Source organism: Camponotus vicinus, unplaced genomic scaffold (genome assembly GCF_025532165.1).
Source record: "Camponotus vicinus isolate PSW18456_S1 unplaced genomic scaffold, iyCamVici1.0 SCAF_5, whole genome shotgun sequence".
NCBI lineage: Eukaryota > Metazoa > Arthropoda > Insecta > Hymenoptera > Formicidae > Camponotus > Camponotus vicinus.
The window spans coordinates 3,444,194-3,459,957 of record NW_028141977.1 but is presented as its reverse complement, the minus strand read 5'-3'; the positions used below and the strand labels follow the sequence as shown (position 1 = coordinate 3,459,957).

At 38.0% G+C, this 15,764-nt stretch overlaps 1 protein-coding gene across 5 annotated transcripts in view; it reads left to right on the top strand.

The window, feature by feature from the left end:
* Positions 1-15,764, top strand: part of Sns (sticks and stones) — a 298,003-nt gene that overhangs the window by 221,219 nt on the left and 61,020 nt on the right. For 4 of the 5 annotated variants that reach the window (XM_083099161.1, XM_083099162.1, XM_083099160.1 and 1 more), the window contains exon 3: positions 282-455. The exons of the other annotated variant lie outside the window; for it this stretch is intronic. In XM_083099161.1, the coding sequence (XP_082955287.1) occupies positions 282-455 (174 nt within the window). The remainder of the gene's footprint in view (positions 1-281; positions 456-15,764) is intronic. 5 annotated transcript variants of the gene reach the window in all.

Here is a 15,764-nt window from a genome sequence, read left to right as displayed (position 1 = left end):
CGAGCAGTTAATTACCCGGCGGTCTCATCGACTTCCGGCTATCATAATGGCATCGTTTAATCGAGAGTACTCGCGTACCGGTCGAATAAGCGCGTATAATAAACAGAGATAAAATTAGACCCGAGATTAGACCTGATTAGACCTGATGCGCGTATCCGTTTGTAAATCACAATTCGCTCTTTCGCCGCAGGACGTTGACCAGATATGGATACCACTCAACAGTCGTTGCATTATCGTCGTATAACAACCGAAGCGTTAATGATTCCCATTAATTGTTGCAGACGGCGAAGTCGTGGGCCATCCTAGGCTGAAGCTGATCGGTGATCAGGCCGCCGGTATTTACAATTTGAAGATCACCGATGCATCTCTGACCGATGATGGCGAGTACGAGTGTCAGGTCGGACGATACCTGAGGGTCAAACAGATTCGCGCCAGCGCCCACCTGATCGTCACTTGTGAGTCGAAATATGATGATGCATGAGTCGCAAAAGTTTAACTGGACTCTGTCCAAGTTCATCGAGCGAAGGAAGAAGGGACTTTTCATTTCGTTTTGTAATCGTTCTACTTAAGGGGATCCCTCAACCTATCTGTTTTATCGACAAAACACTGTAATTTTTGGGCAGGTGCCATTTTTTATTGCCTGCATAGAATTAAAAATCCTTTTTTGTACGTTTGAAGTATAGATGCAAACGGACACGGCGAAACCGATTATATACTGAGGAAGAAAAAAAAATATAAAATTATATATTTATTTCTCGATTTTTTAGATCAACATGGCGTCTAAAGCTATCACCTCATAAAGACATTATAGCCTTGTATAAATGTTTTGTAGCTTTTATGCATAAAACAATAGCATACCCAATAACGGACTGCGCAATAAAAACTTGTGGAACTGTGAAAATTGAGTTTAGTAATCTAATTAATAAATGGCATCTGTCCAAAAATTTTGGTCCGTATGTACCTGAAATGTCGGTAAAAGTAGAGTAGAAAAAGCAGTGCATCTTCTTTATAAATAAGTGATAGAGAGAGATACGGGATGAGGATTTAGATGAGGGCGTTGTATTGTGTAAGAGTTTGCCGTTCAATGAGGGATCCCCTTAATGATTCCTCGTTTTTTAATACAACCAGTTATTTATAAATGCCCTAGCGTCTATGTTTTTTTTTGTTTTTGCTTCGAGAACTTGGACAGAGATCTAGTTGAACCCTTTCGCTGACGAGAATTTGAATAAGCGAGTTATTCGAATTGCCTTGTCACTTTACAGAGCGAGAATAATTTTCCCAAATGTAACGTGTGCGTGTTGACTTTACGGTCGAGAGATCCGAGTGGAATCTCAAAGATCGAGAAAGATGTCGTAAAACGAACGCTGCACGTTAATTAAAATTTCCTTAGCGTAACGACGTTCCTTCGACGATCCGGGCAAACTTGAGGTAGCGCAGCCACCGACGGGACAAACACGCAAAAATACTCGCTCCTTGCTTGGGAATAATCGTTTCGTACCGTTTCGACGCGACGGGCATAGCCCGTTAGTTAAAATGCAAAGCTTGCCGTAACACGAATTACAAACTCGCGATCTCGAAACCGCGCTTAAAGTTAATTTACGCGGTCGTACGAGCGCGTTACGTTTGTGTGTCGCCGCGAAAGAGCGACTTTCGGGTTTCGCGGGAGCAGTTTATACACCCCCAGGCCGCCGACGACGACGACGACGACGACGACGACATTTGTTGGTCCGGGCGCGTTTGGTCGCGCCATCGACGATCTCTCTCCTTTTCTCCTCTTCTCTCTCTCTCTTTCTCACCCATCCGTAAATTATGCAAAAGTTATTAAGCGCGACAATATGCATTCGCCGGCCAGGCTGTCGCAAACTAGTTCGCCGAGCGGAACGAGAGCTAGTTTTAGCGTACGAGCGACCTTTCCAGCGGGGTGACGTGCGCGCTTTTGAGGGATGACGCTTTAATACTACTCGAGAGAAACCCCTCGCCAGGACCGACAAGCTATTTGTGCATTCTTCTCTCTTCTCGCATTCGCGAACGCGCCTTCAATTCGCCAAGACTAGGATGTAGCGAGGCAAAACTAATTCCGAAGCTGTTTCCGACGGTCCCGATGACAAAAAATCCGTCTTCGTTCGAAGACGGATCTTCCGCTCTGCGAAACTTGGAGAACTTTCGAATGCCTTTTTTTTACGATCAAGTTTCATTCTGCCCGTTTATCTCGAAGAGAATTGCGATTGGCTGCTACAACTTTGTCGGAATATTTGCGTATGTCCTCTTTTACCGTCGCACACGTTGATTATTTTAAAAAGAAACGTGCGAATCTTCAAAATCGTTATATGTATAAACAGTAACTTATTTTAATCTGGAGCCCTTCTCCTCTCTCTCATCAGATGTACGTATAAATTATGGATTATGGAATTACCATAACGAGAAACTCGCCGAGTCAATATGACTTCTCTACTTAATGCCTCAGTGATTTGGTGAGCAAGCTGGAGCTTTCCGAGACGTGACCTATTTTCCAACAGATATTAAAATACAAAAAGGGAAGAAAGAATGTATATTTTGTTAACTCTTAACTATATTGCTCTCTCTCTTTCTCTCGATCTAACCGTCCCTCCAATATTGTTTACAACATTCGTATATAAAATTCGAAAATATTAATATTTTCGAAATAAATTTACATTAAAATTATATTTATTTTTCGATTATATTTATATTTTTATGTTTCATTTATATATTTATTTTATAAATTTATATTTATTTTATAATTTAATTTATAATTAATATATTTTACAATTTATTTTTTTTTATAAACATATTTTTTTATAGATTATTTTTTTTATAAATTTATATTTTTTATAAACATATTTAATTTTCGATATAAATTTATATTAAATTAAGATTAAAGATACTTTGACAGAAAAATAAACAAACAATATTTTACAACAGGATGGAATATATTACATAAGAATGGTAATAACTGAGCACACATTTTTCATCGATTCAAAAATCGCTTTGAATATTTCTTTATCCGAGTTTACAGATCGCGAGGCGAGAGCACGGTCAGAATGATATTAGCCACGATATGCAAAACCATACCACCCGTTCTCGGGGGGCGGGCAAGTTGAAGGGGGAGAGGCGTACGCTTTGCACCTGCGCCACGCTTTTAATAAAACGGGCACATTACTAAATCGTCATATCCGTCAAATCAATCTTCCTCGTTGCGCACGTCCGCGTTCATTACCGTTGTGACGTTGAAAATACACGACGACGGCAGCAGACACCGTCGACGATAATCCACTGCGGGTCAAATGGATCATCGCGTGAAAATCTCGAGCGATCGTTAACGCGGCCGACATCGGGGACCGGCAAATCTCGTGCTCGAACGCGCCTATTTTATAAACTGCATACGTGTGTGTGTGTGTATATATTTTACGTGCATGTACGTGCATAAAATGCGCAAACAGGCGCAATCTCAGCCAGTCGTTAATTACGCGCGTAACGGTATTTTCCCGATCCCGGTACCGGTAAACGGATATAATTGTATTTCGCTTTACTCTCTCTCGATACCCGACCCGTGTCGTCGTCATATTTCCTCTGCCTTAATAATTCAAATTGATTTCCCGCTCGTTTCCCGTCGACCGTTTTACCGCTATTATCGCCAAATAGCCGAGTTATCCTGTCACGGGCAGACTTACAGGAATTCGGGCGTAACGAGTTTTCGAAAATAATTTTGTCGCCAGAGAAAAAAAAGGTCCTCGACCTTCCGTCGTTTACGCGAATGAGACGCATTTAAACTCCGATAAAACGGCAATCGATTGCGACTGATGTGACTGGTCGATTTCAACTGAACGCTTCGTGGAAACTCGGAGTAAATCGTATCAATTGGTGAAAAATTAAAAAAAAATATATTAGTTACAGACATTTAGAAAATTACGAAAATGCGATTAACTCGACAAATTATTTATCAGAGAGAGAAATTTATTGATATAAATACAGTGATAAATTCGATATTTTAGATTGCAAGTAGACATGTTCAAAAAGAAGAAAAAGTTAAAATTCAATACTCTAGATTTATAGCCTATTTCCAGGACACTTCTGCCATCATTTTATCAATTGTTACGAAATCGCGACATGTTTTTCTACTTTGAAGCAGCAACGCATAAGCGACGAGGTAACAAACGCGCATATCTCATAACCATTTGAAGCTCGCGCTTCTCGACAACGATGCAACGTGGAAGTATTCCCATGTATGCGATTATTCTCGCGAAATAGACTATTGGGACATGCGTAATGTGGGCATTGTGTGTGCCTGTTCTTAAATGAAACGGCACTAAAAATACGCATCCGGACGTTTTCCAAGATGGGGAGCGAATTTCCCCCCGTTTACATTTCGATGATGCAGCGACATTCCCTTGCGACAATAACACTTTCCGGTGTCTTTAATTATTCGAAAGTATCGCCCGCGCAACAACAACGGCACCCAAATTGATGCAATTTCATGAATTGCGGGAAAACGATAGAGAAACGAAATTGCTATCTACTTATTGCTCTATCATCGTTAAAAACACAAGTAAATTTTTATCGCTTCAAAAAGATGACACTTTGTGTTTCTAAATTGTTCAAGATCGATTCCCTCATTTATTTGTTATATTTATAATAAATTAGATTTTATTTGTTATATTTATAATAAATTAGATTTTTTATAATAAAATATGGGAAAATATAAATATTGTTAATATTTTATATTTCATGAATGAGTATAAATTCTTCAAAACTTTTTCAGAAGAAATTAAACTATGGAAGTAAATCGTCTCGCGATAAAATGAAGGAGACATCGTTCTCATTCATCTTCGGCGTCGAATTTTCGGTGATGTAAAAAAGATCACGCCCTGTTCCCTGACTTGTCTTGAAAAAAAAAAACCGCTCACGTATCTCTTTAGACATCGGACGAATTCGCAGCGTGATACGCGAAGAATGAGGGGAGAGGGTAGGGACGGGGAGAGAGGGGCAGGTCGAATAAAAATGTCTGGGCACGAGGGGACATTTCTTACGGTCCAACGAGCAAATGAGGGAATTTGTGGTAAAGTAGGGTGAACGAGAGTAGAGTATATGGTATATACACTGGAATGAGATGCCATTGCTTTATTAAAAATAGCGAACCGCAGAGAGAGAGACTCCCGATGAAATGTTTAATCTTTCTGCCGACGTTTTTTTTTTAAAAAGTGTACTATGTGGCAACCTCAGGTCGGTCCTCCCTCTTTCCAACGGTGTCGTTTAATATGACGACAAGTTTTCCGCGACTTTACGTGACCTTTCCGATGTATTTTCGAAATAATTTCGCCGCCCTTCCATTCGACCGCATTTTCGCTCGTTTTAAATGAAGATCCCAAGGAAATTGCCATTTTATTTCCCTTCTTTTTTTCAATCTTTCCCCCCGTCCGACTTTATTACGTTTTGCATTTCTATAATTTTACAGGTTTAAAATAATAATTTTACTTATTTCTCTTCTCCTAATTGTGCGCTGAACGTCGATAACATTCTCAGCGATATCTCAACTCGGTTTGCGTAACGTTTTATTCTTTTAATTACTTTTAACTTTTCCAATTACTCCCGTTGTTTACTTTGTATTTCAATCGCATTATTCTTACGGGAAGAGAGAGAGAGAGAGAGAGAGAGAGCCCGCTTTTTATAATTAAAATTATTTATCTATCAAGCTGCAGCATTTATATTAAACAACGTGGAATATTCTCTTTAGCTAAATAACAAAGTATATTCCCGGTTATGCGCGCAGATTTGGGATTATATGTGCATTCGGTTCTGAACGATTCATTACATATTGACTGACATTTCTACAACACAATTTACGTATCGATTAGTAATTCTCTCTTTCTCCCTGCCGGGCAACAATTGTATAAACGTCATTCACAATGCACGCTACAATCGCTCGCAACAATACTCCATTATAAACATCGGGCAATTTCGGATAATTCAAGTCGCGTATTTATCTGTCTTATGAAATGAAATCTGGAACATCTATTTAACGAATAATTATCTCACAAATAATGTGGATTTTCGCTCAAGTATGCTATTATCGTTGCAGACACTTGTGATGTAAACATCGGTGCAGAGATATATATTTTCAATAAGAGAAATTTTATTATTATTATTATTATTATTATTATCTATATACGAGATAATTTACTATCCAGTTATCCATATTATATTGCTCAAAGAAGCTTACTAGGATAATGACGCGTTTTCTTCTTCGCGATTTTCTTTCATGTTTCTTTCAAAGGGAGGACAGACATCGTGCGTCGCGATGCGGGGTAGAACACGAGAGAAAGAAGGAAATCGAATCTCGTGAATTATTCGTCGGTGGAAACGCAATGTAAAGTTGCCTCCCTCCGGCTTGTCGCTTCTTCTGTAGCGCGATTTCGCTGGACCATACCTGCCTTTTCTTCCCATTCGAGACACGTATAAGCCACGGGGTATTCTGGACCATCCCTTGTACCATTCACGGCCACAACCTCTGGTCCGATATGCGTGTTCCTATATAAATATGTGCATGCGAACAACGTGACGCGCGTTATACATGCGACTAAGACTGGATCCACTCGTCGCATTTGGAAAATGAAGTTTCGAAGAATTATGCGCGCCAGAAAAATCGGGACTTGCAAGTTATTTCTTCCTTATTAATTAACATATGATGCAGCTTCGGAGAATGGGAGATTCTTCACAAATTAAAAAAAGAATCTACATAATTTTTGTGAAAATATGTCTCGCGTAAAATTTATCAAGTAGATGGAAATGTGACAATTTTTTATACGTGACATATATTATTTTTTTTCCGTTATACATAACACCGTGAAAATCGCAATAATCGCAGAAACGAATACGTTGGAAAACAAATATTTTTCGCGGAAAAAAAAAGGGAGGAAAAGAATATCGCTTAGAAGCCACGTTCGTTCTCTCTCAAAAAAAAAAGAAAAAACAGAATATAAAAAAAAATTCTCTATGGCTTCGAGGATCACGTCGCGCGTCGCATCTTCTCGCAACGATTCCTGAAACGCTCGTTGCTGCTTATCATGGCTGCTTACGTGCCATTTTGTCGTGACAAACTCGCTCGTTTTCGACGTATCGCACATTCCGTATGATCGATACGGCGTCAGTTTCCTATTCGTTATTTACTAGAGGCCAGAGGCATCAATCGAAATCGCCTGCACGTCTATAAAGTGCAGGCAGTATTCGTTTTTTCTTTTTTTTTTGCATCACCTTAACTCGATATCTCTCTCTTCCTCGGCATCTTATTTTCCTCGTCCTTCCCGAACGTGCAGTTAAGCGACTGATGCTGTTCGGGCGTTCAGTTTTTTAGCAACGGTGGTGTCTCTACGAGTGGCATTTATTTCTCTTTGCGCGCGCGAGAGCCTGCGGCAGTTCCACAAAGGAAAAGCTCTGCTCTCTGTCTCTCTCTCTCTATCTCTCTCTCCTTCTGTACCCCTAACACAGAACCATGCGCTTCTCTCCATTACCCTCTTCCTCATCCCCGCTGTATATACATTATTCTCGCTCGCCCCGGTCGTCCCGCCCTCGCCGTCTCGCGCCCGCTACGGGCTTAACGGTAAAAATGAGACTTATAAGACGCCCCGGCAAAGAAAAATACTTTCCTACCGGACCGAGATGCCGCGAATAAATCCCCGGTCACAAATGCGAAGATAAAAATGACACCTAGATGAAATGTAGCTATAAAATATAAGCAGCGAGTTCTGTGAGACAGATCCACCTACGAGATGCATGTGCGACAATTTGATCCACAGGGTATCGATGTCAATTTATGCTATTTATATCATCATCATTATTATTGTTGTTATTATTATTATTATTATTATTATTATTTTTTTTTTTTTTTATGTTATCTTTATTGATGGAAAAATATCGTTATTAATAAATGTTTAAATTAAATTATCGTTATTAATTAATTTTTGAATTTTTAAATTTTAAATTTATTTTTAAATTATTAAATTATGAACGCTGTATAGAGAGAGAGAGAAAGAAGAAAAATACGTACAAAACAATTCAGAAATAATGATACAAACATTATTACGAATCAGCATGAGCATTTGAATGATTGTGTGCATGAAAATATACAACTGCTTGCGACTCGTCGTATAATTTTTAATGCATTATAATGATGTATCAAGAGTATCCTCGTGAAAACATTCATCTCGCCTGCTATCAATTACATAATTTATCTGCCCTCCCCCGGAGGATAGAACAATTTACTCGACTTTTTCCCTGAGAGAGAGAGAGAGAGATATCATTTATCCAGCGTTCCCGTGAATTCGACGGATTCTGCAGCTTCTTCGATTACGTCCAATCCGCGGGAGGAATTCGACAGCACCCTTTCCAAGTTCGCACGTGTATCGCGAACTAATGCCGTGTGAATGTCGCGTCTGTGACAAGCACGAACGCAAGCTAAACGCAACGCGATGCTGTTATAGACGGGGGGAGGGGGAGGGGGGGAGGGAGTTCCATTTGTCGGTAATTAACTTTGCAAAACGTCGGCATTACGCGCGAAGGGGTGCGGCCGTTAATGCCAATGACGCCTGACAGGAGACGCGACTTGGCGCTAACGCGATTGTGTGTACAACACACACACACACTCACACACGTGCGTGTCGCAACGCGAACGTAAATGCAATTCCGCGGCGGTTATCACCGCCGGCGGATATAATTGAAGCGAAAGAGATAATTTGACAAACGTTGGGACGATAAAATTAAGCGCGATATCGATGCGGAAGAAGGGCTAATGTCGCGCGACGCGACGCGACACGAATAATTTCACGATGAAATAGCCATTCGTCATAAGAGGCGATTCTATTCGATCCATGAGTCCATGAAAGAAGGCATGATTTATAGGAGAAACGTGCGCTTTGTTTGCGTCCTTGTTAACTCCAGTGTAATTATCCCCGGATAGATTTTTGCCTTCATTTGAAATCGATTTTTCTTAGTGGGAATCTAATGAGTGTGGTTTTACATTTCCGATGCTTAATCTTCCTATGGTTTAACCCGGGTCTGACTCACTCGGGGGTAAGCAAAGTGTCCGTGTCCGGAAGATTAACCCCAAGTCGGACTCGGAGTAATGTTTTTGCTATCATAAAAATCATTAAATAATCAGACATCGTATTAACATAAATCAAAGTAGAGGCTAAAGCTAAAGAATTGTACTTTTCAATAATTAATCATACTTTTTTAATGTACTAAAAGATTACTTAAGTAGGCAAAAATTACTTTTTACAAAGTTACCCACCTAAAGATTACAAAAAACAATAATTTTTTAAAACTTATAGAAAAATGCAAAAAATAATCACTAGTGTATTAAGAAAGAATAATATTTTGGAGATTATTTTTGAAAATGCTGATTTCAAATTTGCGGTCATTATCGCAAAATTTAAAATGATTTGAAAGTAGTCGCAAAATATTGGATTTATTTGCATGAAACTCAGTTTTCTATAAATTTTAAAAGATACCCTGGTGAAAATGTTTTCACTATAAATTACCTTTATATCGCATAAAGTACCTTCAAAAATTATTATATAATCTGAAGGTAAATATTTGCCTTCGCGGGAAAAATTCGATTATTTTGATACTGATTTTTACCAATAAAATTAGAACCATAAAAAGATTATTCGTCTTTAAACTTCAATGCTAAGCAAACGAGCCAGATTAGCTGTCAACATTTTTTAAAAAGGAGAACGAAAAAAAATTCTTTCAATACAAAAAAGTTTGCATCTATCGATCATATTTATTGTACGACGCTGATGGTTATCATCGCTATCAATATCGCACACTATTTTTCCTCGTTTACGATTCGCGACGTTCCGATCCCGTTTCTCGTGATGAAAATATATTGGCGACGCGGATTTGCAAATTTAAATGGGTTTCAAGAAACAACACGGTCAGGTAACTGTATATAACCTGAGTAACGATATCCCGAGCGCGATGGGGAGCGCTCGTCTTAATGTAAAAATTATTATCGGCGCGATATTACCTAACGCTAATGATGCAGCTCGCTTTTCTGCACCGCAAAAAGAAGATAACTCGCAATGTCGGCGAATGAGATGTGAGCAATGGTGTAGCAGCTATTCACGAACCTGAGAAAAATGCTTCGAAAGATTCAAACATCCACCAGTAACCGTTCAATCGCGTGATGCTCGAGTTTCGTTTTATTTATTTATTTTTCTTTATTTTAACGCTCCAATAATGACTCATTCGCGCTTGCTATTAAACTCTTCTGATCCTCCGGTCATCTTAAAAAATTTCGCAATTTATGTTTGAAATTATACCCTGGATTCCATAAGAATGGATTTTTTGTTGAATGTTAATATAAAAAAGAGGATGTAAAAAAGAGGATGTTTTTTTCTGTTTTCTCTTTTTTTCCGCTTTTTCATGTCAGGAGGTTTTTTCAAAGGACTCGAGACTCCCGGCTACGCCGCTGGCAAGGGGAATATCCTGTGGCACAACCGACCCGTGACTTCCCCAAGGCGTCAATGAACCACGACAGCGGTGTGTAACGCGGTTGCGTTTATATCAGCTTGAATTTTCACGAGTAAAGGAAATCGCACGCGGTACTGGAGATCGCATCGTCGCTGGAGATAATTGAAAAATGTCGAATGTGCGATTGAAATTCGAGGGATAGTTTATTATTGCTGCGCGGAAAGCAAGCAAATACATTAAAGAAATAAGTGCAAAATATTAGCCAAACGAACATTTAAATTCCAAGAGTCTCCAAGATTATCAGAAAATTAAAATGAATTATAATTTGACAATCATTATCTAACCAGTCTTCTTTTGCAACAGGGTATGCGCCTGAAAAATTAGAGAACAGCTCCTTAATAATATTTCCTTCTGAAATATTTTATATGAAATTTAATAATTTTATTTAACTTTTAATTATCTCGAAATTTTGTAATGAATGTGTTGTCATGTTTAAAGAATTATACAATAAAGGCATTTACATTAAAAAATCTTATTTATATATTAATCAATTATTATAATTATATCATTAAAAAAAAGTAATATATTTTACATATTTCTATTTATTTATGTGTCATGAATGCCAGAGATTTTAAAGATAGATTGCATAGAATCATTTCTTTAATCAGAAATTTGTCAATCGATACAACTTGTTGCCACAGCTGACAATTGAATTGTTGCAACACGAGAGAGCTCGAGAGCTTCAACTTGATGCGCTCCAGACAGATTCGATATAAAGCGCCGTAATTAATTCCGAAGTTCTCCAGATTTAATGCGTCTAGAGCGCGGCGGGACGTATCGGTTGATCTACCAAAGCGGGTACGACGGCAGTTACGAAAACGATCTCTCTCGGATGTAATGAAACCGGCGATGGAGTCCCAGGGCGAAACCTCTCTCCGGGGGTGTCTAGCAACGCCTCCTGCATGCGATCACCGATCGTGTTAGCCGATGTTGCATCAGGAAACGAGGAGACGTTGTATTAACGCGTCGAGGAGAGAAGCTCTAACGGGGGGGTGTCTCAAGAAACGTGTTATTATCTTTCGCTGTTTCCCTCCATTTGCAAAGTGGGAATCAAAATTTTAATTACAGTCTTATCGGCGACAAAAATTTTATTAATCATAATTTTATCGTAAAAGTATAATAATTTTATCATAAAAGTTGGAATAAAATTATTAACGAGAATTAAATAATAAATAAAATATACGAGAATTAAATAAAATAAATAGTGATAAATAAAATAAATACGCTTCATTCCATCTTGGATTTTAAGTTTAAATGGTTAAATATCAAGGTTAATGTCGGGAAATTGAAAAGAAAAGTTCAATAGTTCAAGAATATTACTTTAATATCATTTTCTCGGAAAAACATCTACAATACTCGTTTTCTCGCAACAAAAGAGCCCGTCATGTCAAAGAAAACTTTGATACTCGCCGAACCAAAACCGCACTCGCGTCACTTTAATTCGCGATGTTATCAATCTTATCTTGCGAACTGTCATTCTGTGTTTCTCGATCATCGAATTCTATTTATGTGTCATCAACTATCATTTAAAATGTTGATTCTAATCAAAAAATAGACATTACTATTTTTTTTTCATATTTTATTGATACAAACGTGATCGATTAGACACTTTGTGCGCCGAGATTTTAATTAATTGGAATTTTCAGAAGGAAATAAAGTTTCGATTGTGCAAACGAGCCGACAAACAAGCAGAATCGCATTCATATTTGCATTTATATTTGCATCGAATCTTATTATCTCGATGCTTTTTACATTCTAGAGTTTAATACGATCAATGTAAGACTTTCTATTGCCGCTTTGTTTTTTTTATAAAGGAGTAAATATCGATGCACGATGCGTCTGCCGACTGTTGTGGTTACGAGAATGGCGATTTGAAATGGCGAGAAAAAGATTTTCCTTTGGAAAAGGCGAGCGTGCTTTATCAAAGTACACTTTCGGCGGCAGCAAAGCCAGCCGCACTTAGATAATTAAGTCTCTGATTAATTTTTCCCGACGAACAAAGGTCGAATGCGCATTAGGTATACATCCACGGAATAAAACTGCCGCTGAAACATACAAAACACACACACACACACATAAATATATATCTCTTTCTATGGAATTTTTTATACGCTCTGAGTTCTTTCAAGCACAGCTTCTTTTCAACCAGCGGCTAAACAATTTTTCCTTAACGAAAATGTCGCGAGAGATCATTATTTATCGCACTTCTCCGATTTTTAACATTATACATCTCCTCCCGGGCTGCGAATTAAAGTTTTACTAAAGTTCCTTAGAAATGAACGGAAGAATATAATTTTGATCATCTATTTTCCGCTTCTGAAGTCGCCTTAGTGCTTCAAAGTTCCTTATTTTCAATCGTTAATTACTTGAAAACTATAGGCGTCTCGACATTTTCGTCGAGAAAAAATTGATCGAACTTGAAGAAACGGTAATGAAAAGGTATCCAGCGATTCTAGAACACTCAGCAAGCACAAAGTAAAGCGCAAAGTCGCGAACGGGTAAAGAGAGCTTTCATCTCTCCCTCATTTTTCTCATATTAACATATAACTCTTCCTTAAGCGAAAATTTTATGCTGTACGAACTGACTTTTTATCAAGTTTTACCCCACTTTAAAATCATAGAGAGCAATATTATACGGATATTTAAATACATGTTTGCAAAAATTTTTTACAAGAATTCTCTAAACAAAATTCGTCAAAATTAAATACGTGATACTTCATTTTGGCAAAAAACATTTGTTTCGTAAGACAGGCCTTTATATACGAAGCGGTATCTTTCATACAATTCAGACAATTTAATTCCGGCAATAAAATAATAAATAAAATAAAACCGTATGTCGTTCTTCCGAAAGGTGGTTTCAACGCCCCGGGTGGGTTTCCTGGGTAAATTCATACCTTAATCCAGTAGTACCGGTAGGATCAAAATGCTTACAAACGTAACACGGGGTAGCCGGGGTCTAATTGAAAGAACCTGGCAGCGCGAAGCGGAGATTTAAGCGGAGTATGTGGCGGCCATATAAACCGGCAGACAACGCACGTAAGGGAACGGCAATAAGTGAAGCTGGTGGAAATTACGGTCCGACAGAGACAGGGAGGAGCAAAAAAGCGGAGAAACCGGGCGATATTCGCCGATGTCTGTGCGAACGTTTCCACCTTCTTCCATTCGCGCCCTCGATGTGTATCCTTTGTTGCTTTCCTCTCGTTTGCCCACCCACATAACCCCTTCGCGAGAGAGTGAAATTCCGTAAAAACTCGCTCGTATCGTGCAACTCTCGGGCGCCGGCGAAGAATAGGACAATGCGAGAACGAATGTTAAAAGTGCAGAATTCAAGCTACAGCTTCTCACAGAAAGCTGTCAGCTGTTGTTGCGTCATGTTAAGCTTCAAATACACCGACGCGATTTCGCGCAAATCCCGAGAGATTCCGAATTCATTGTATTAATGGCTGGTTAATGCATTCGATTTATTTTCTTGAAATTTTGCGAGAGGATGTCAATTGAAAAACATCAGATTGCTCTTCAGAAATTTCGCATTTTTCTCCTCCACCTTTCAATTATAGAGTCTAATGAATTTGAAAATCCCTTTTAACGAGATCTTAATGAGATAGGGAACACCAACTTTTTAAATCTTTTAACATTAATCCTTCTCATTCCCTAGTTAACACTTCTAAAGTACATTTTATATCCTATTACATTTTTTAAGAGATTGGAAAATTTGACTTTTACTCTCGGTAAAATTAAGAAGACTCTTTCATTTTGCTTGAATTTTAATCCAACATAATAAGATTTGCCAACATTTATTTTAACTTGATTTATCTTAGTTTATTATTAAGATATAATGCACAAGTTTTGTATCAATTAACATTAAATTGCGAATTACAATTAAATCTTTACCCAATCAATATTGGCGTAATCGGTTCTTAAAGGACGCACACACACATCTCCGCATCAATTCTAAAGACTTTGTTCTTACCGATTAATAGCTCGTTCTCTGTAATTGAGGAATTCACCATTATAGACAGTCTATCTCTATTAGCCACTTCAAGTCAATAGAGATCTCGACCTTTCAATCCTCGACCATGCAATTTTCAATTAATGAAAGTGTCGATTACGACTGCGATCTAGTTATCTTATCTATTGTGATGACTAATTATCCGAATGAACCATTATGTTAAATGGAATAATTTCAACAAAAAAAATTTAAGTACTCGAAGAATAAATTTCTTCGAAAATTACATTTGAAAAGAAAGAATTTTGAAAGCAAGGGATGGAAATAATAATTTTGCAATTATTTTAGAAAAATCAGCAAAATGCTGTGTATCATATGAATTATATAATAGTTATATCAATATTCGCGTCATCGTTTGCTGAAAGCGTAAATAAATCGAGGAGGAACGTAATGTCACGATTGAATTTCGTCGGAGTTCTTGTCTTCGATCTGAACGTGAAGAATAAATTCGCGTGCAACATATGACGACGGGCGATCATCAGTATATGATGCTGTTTCTCCTCTCCACCCATAAACGCGGTCGTGCGATCGTTCACACGGGCAAGCAAAGAACAATAACAGTTGCTAAACGAAACAATAGTTCAACATTCCCATCCCTATATATTACGCGTATAATATAATTTATAATTCATTATAATTTCGTCATTGACACGTGATGGATATTTTCCATAGAGCGCATAATTATACAATTATATTCTCGATTCTAAATTAATAATTTTTTTTAAGAGCGAGGATTTTGAAGGTCAATAAAATTTCAAATAATTATATAAATAATATGTACAGGGTGTCCCAGACTTAACGAATCAGCCGTTAATGGTAGATTCCTGAGATCATTTGGAAACGAAAATCTTAATACCAAAATGTTGAGGAAGATGTAGTTTCGGCGCTACAAAAGGTTAAAGATTACCAATCGGCGCGTTACGTTCTCCTGTGCTCAGACATAGCGCATCAAGGGGCCTGCGTACAGCGCGATAATATCGATATCGATAGAGGGATGAATATAAAATAAAAAATAGAAATCTGCAGTGAGTGCGATTATGTCTTCGATGCGACAGTAGTCAATAGTTTGGACGTTTTTATGAAGTCTTCCTCAACATTTTGGTATTAAAATTTTCGTCTCCAAATGATCTCAGGAATTTGCTATTAACGGCTGATTCGTTAAGTCTGGAACACCCTGTATATTCTTCTAATATATATATATATATCTTCT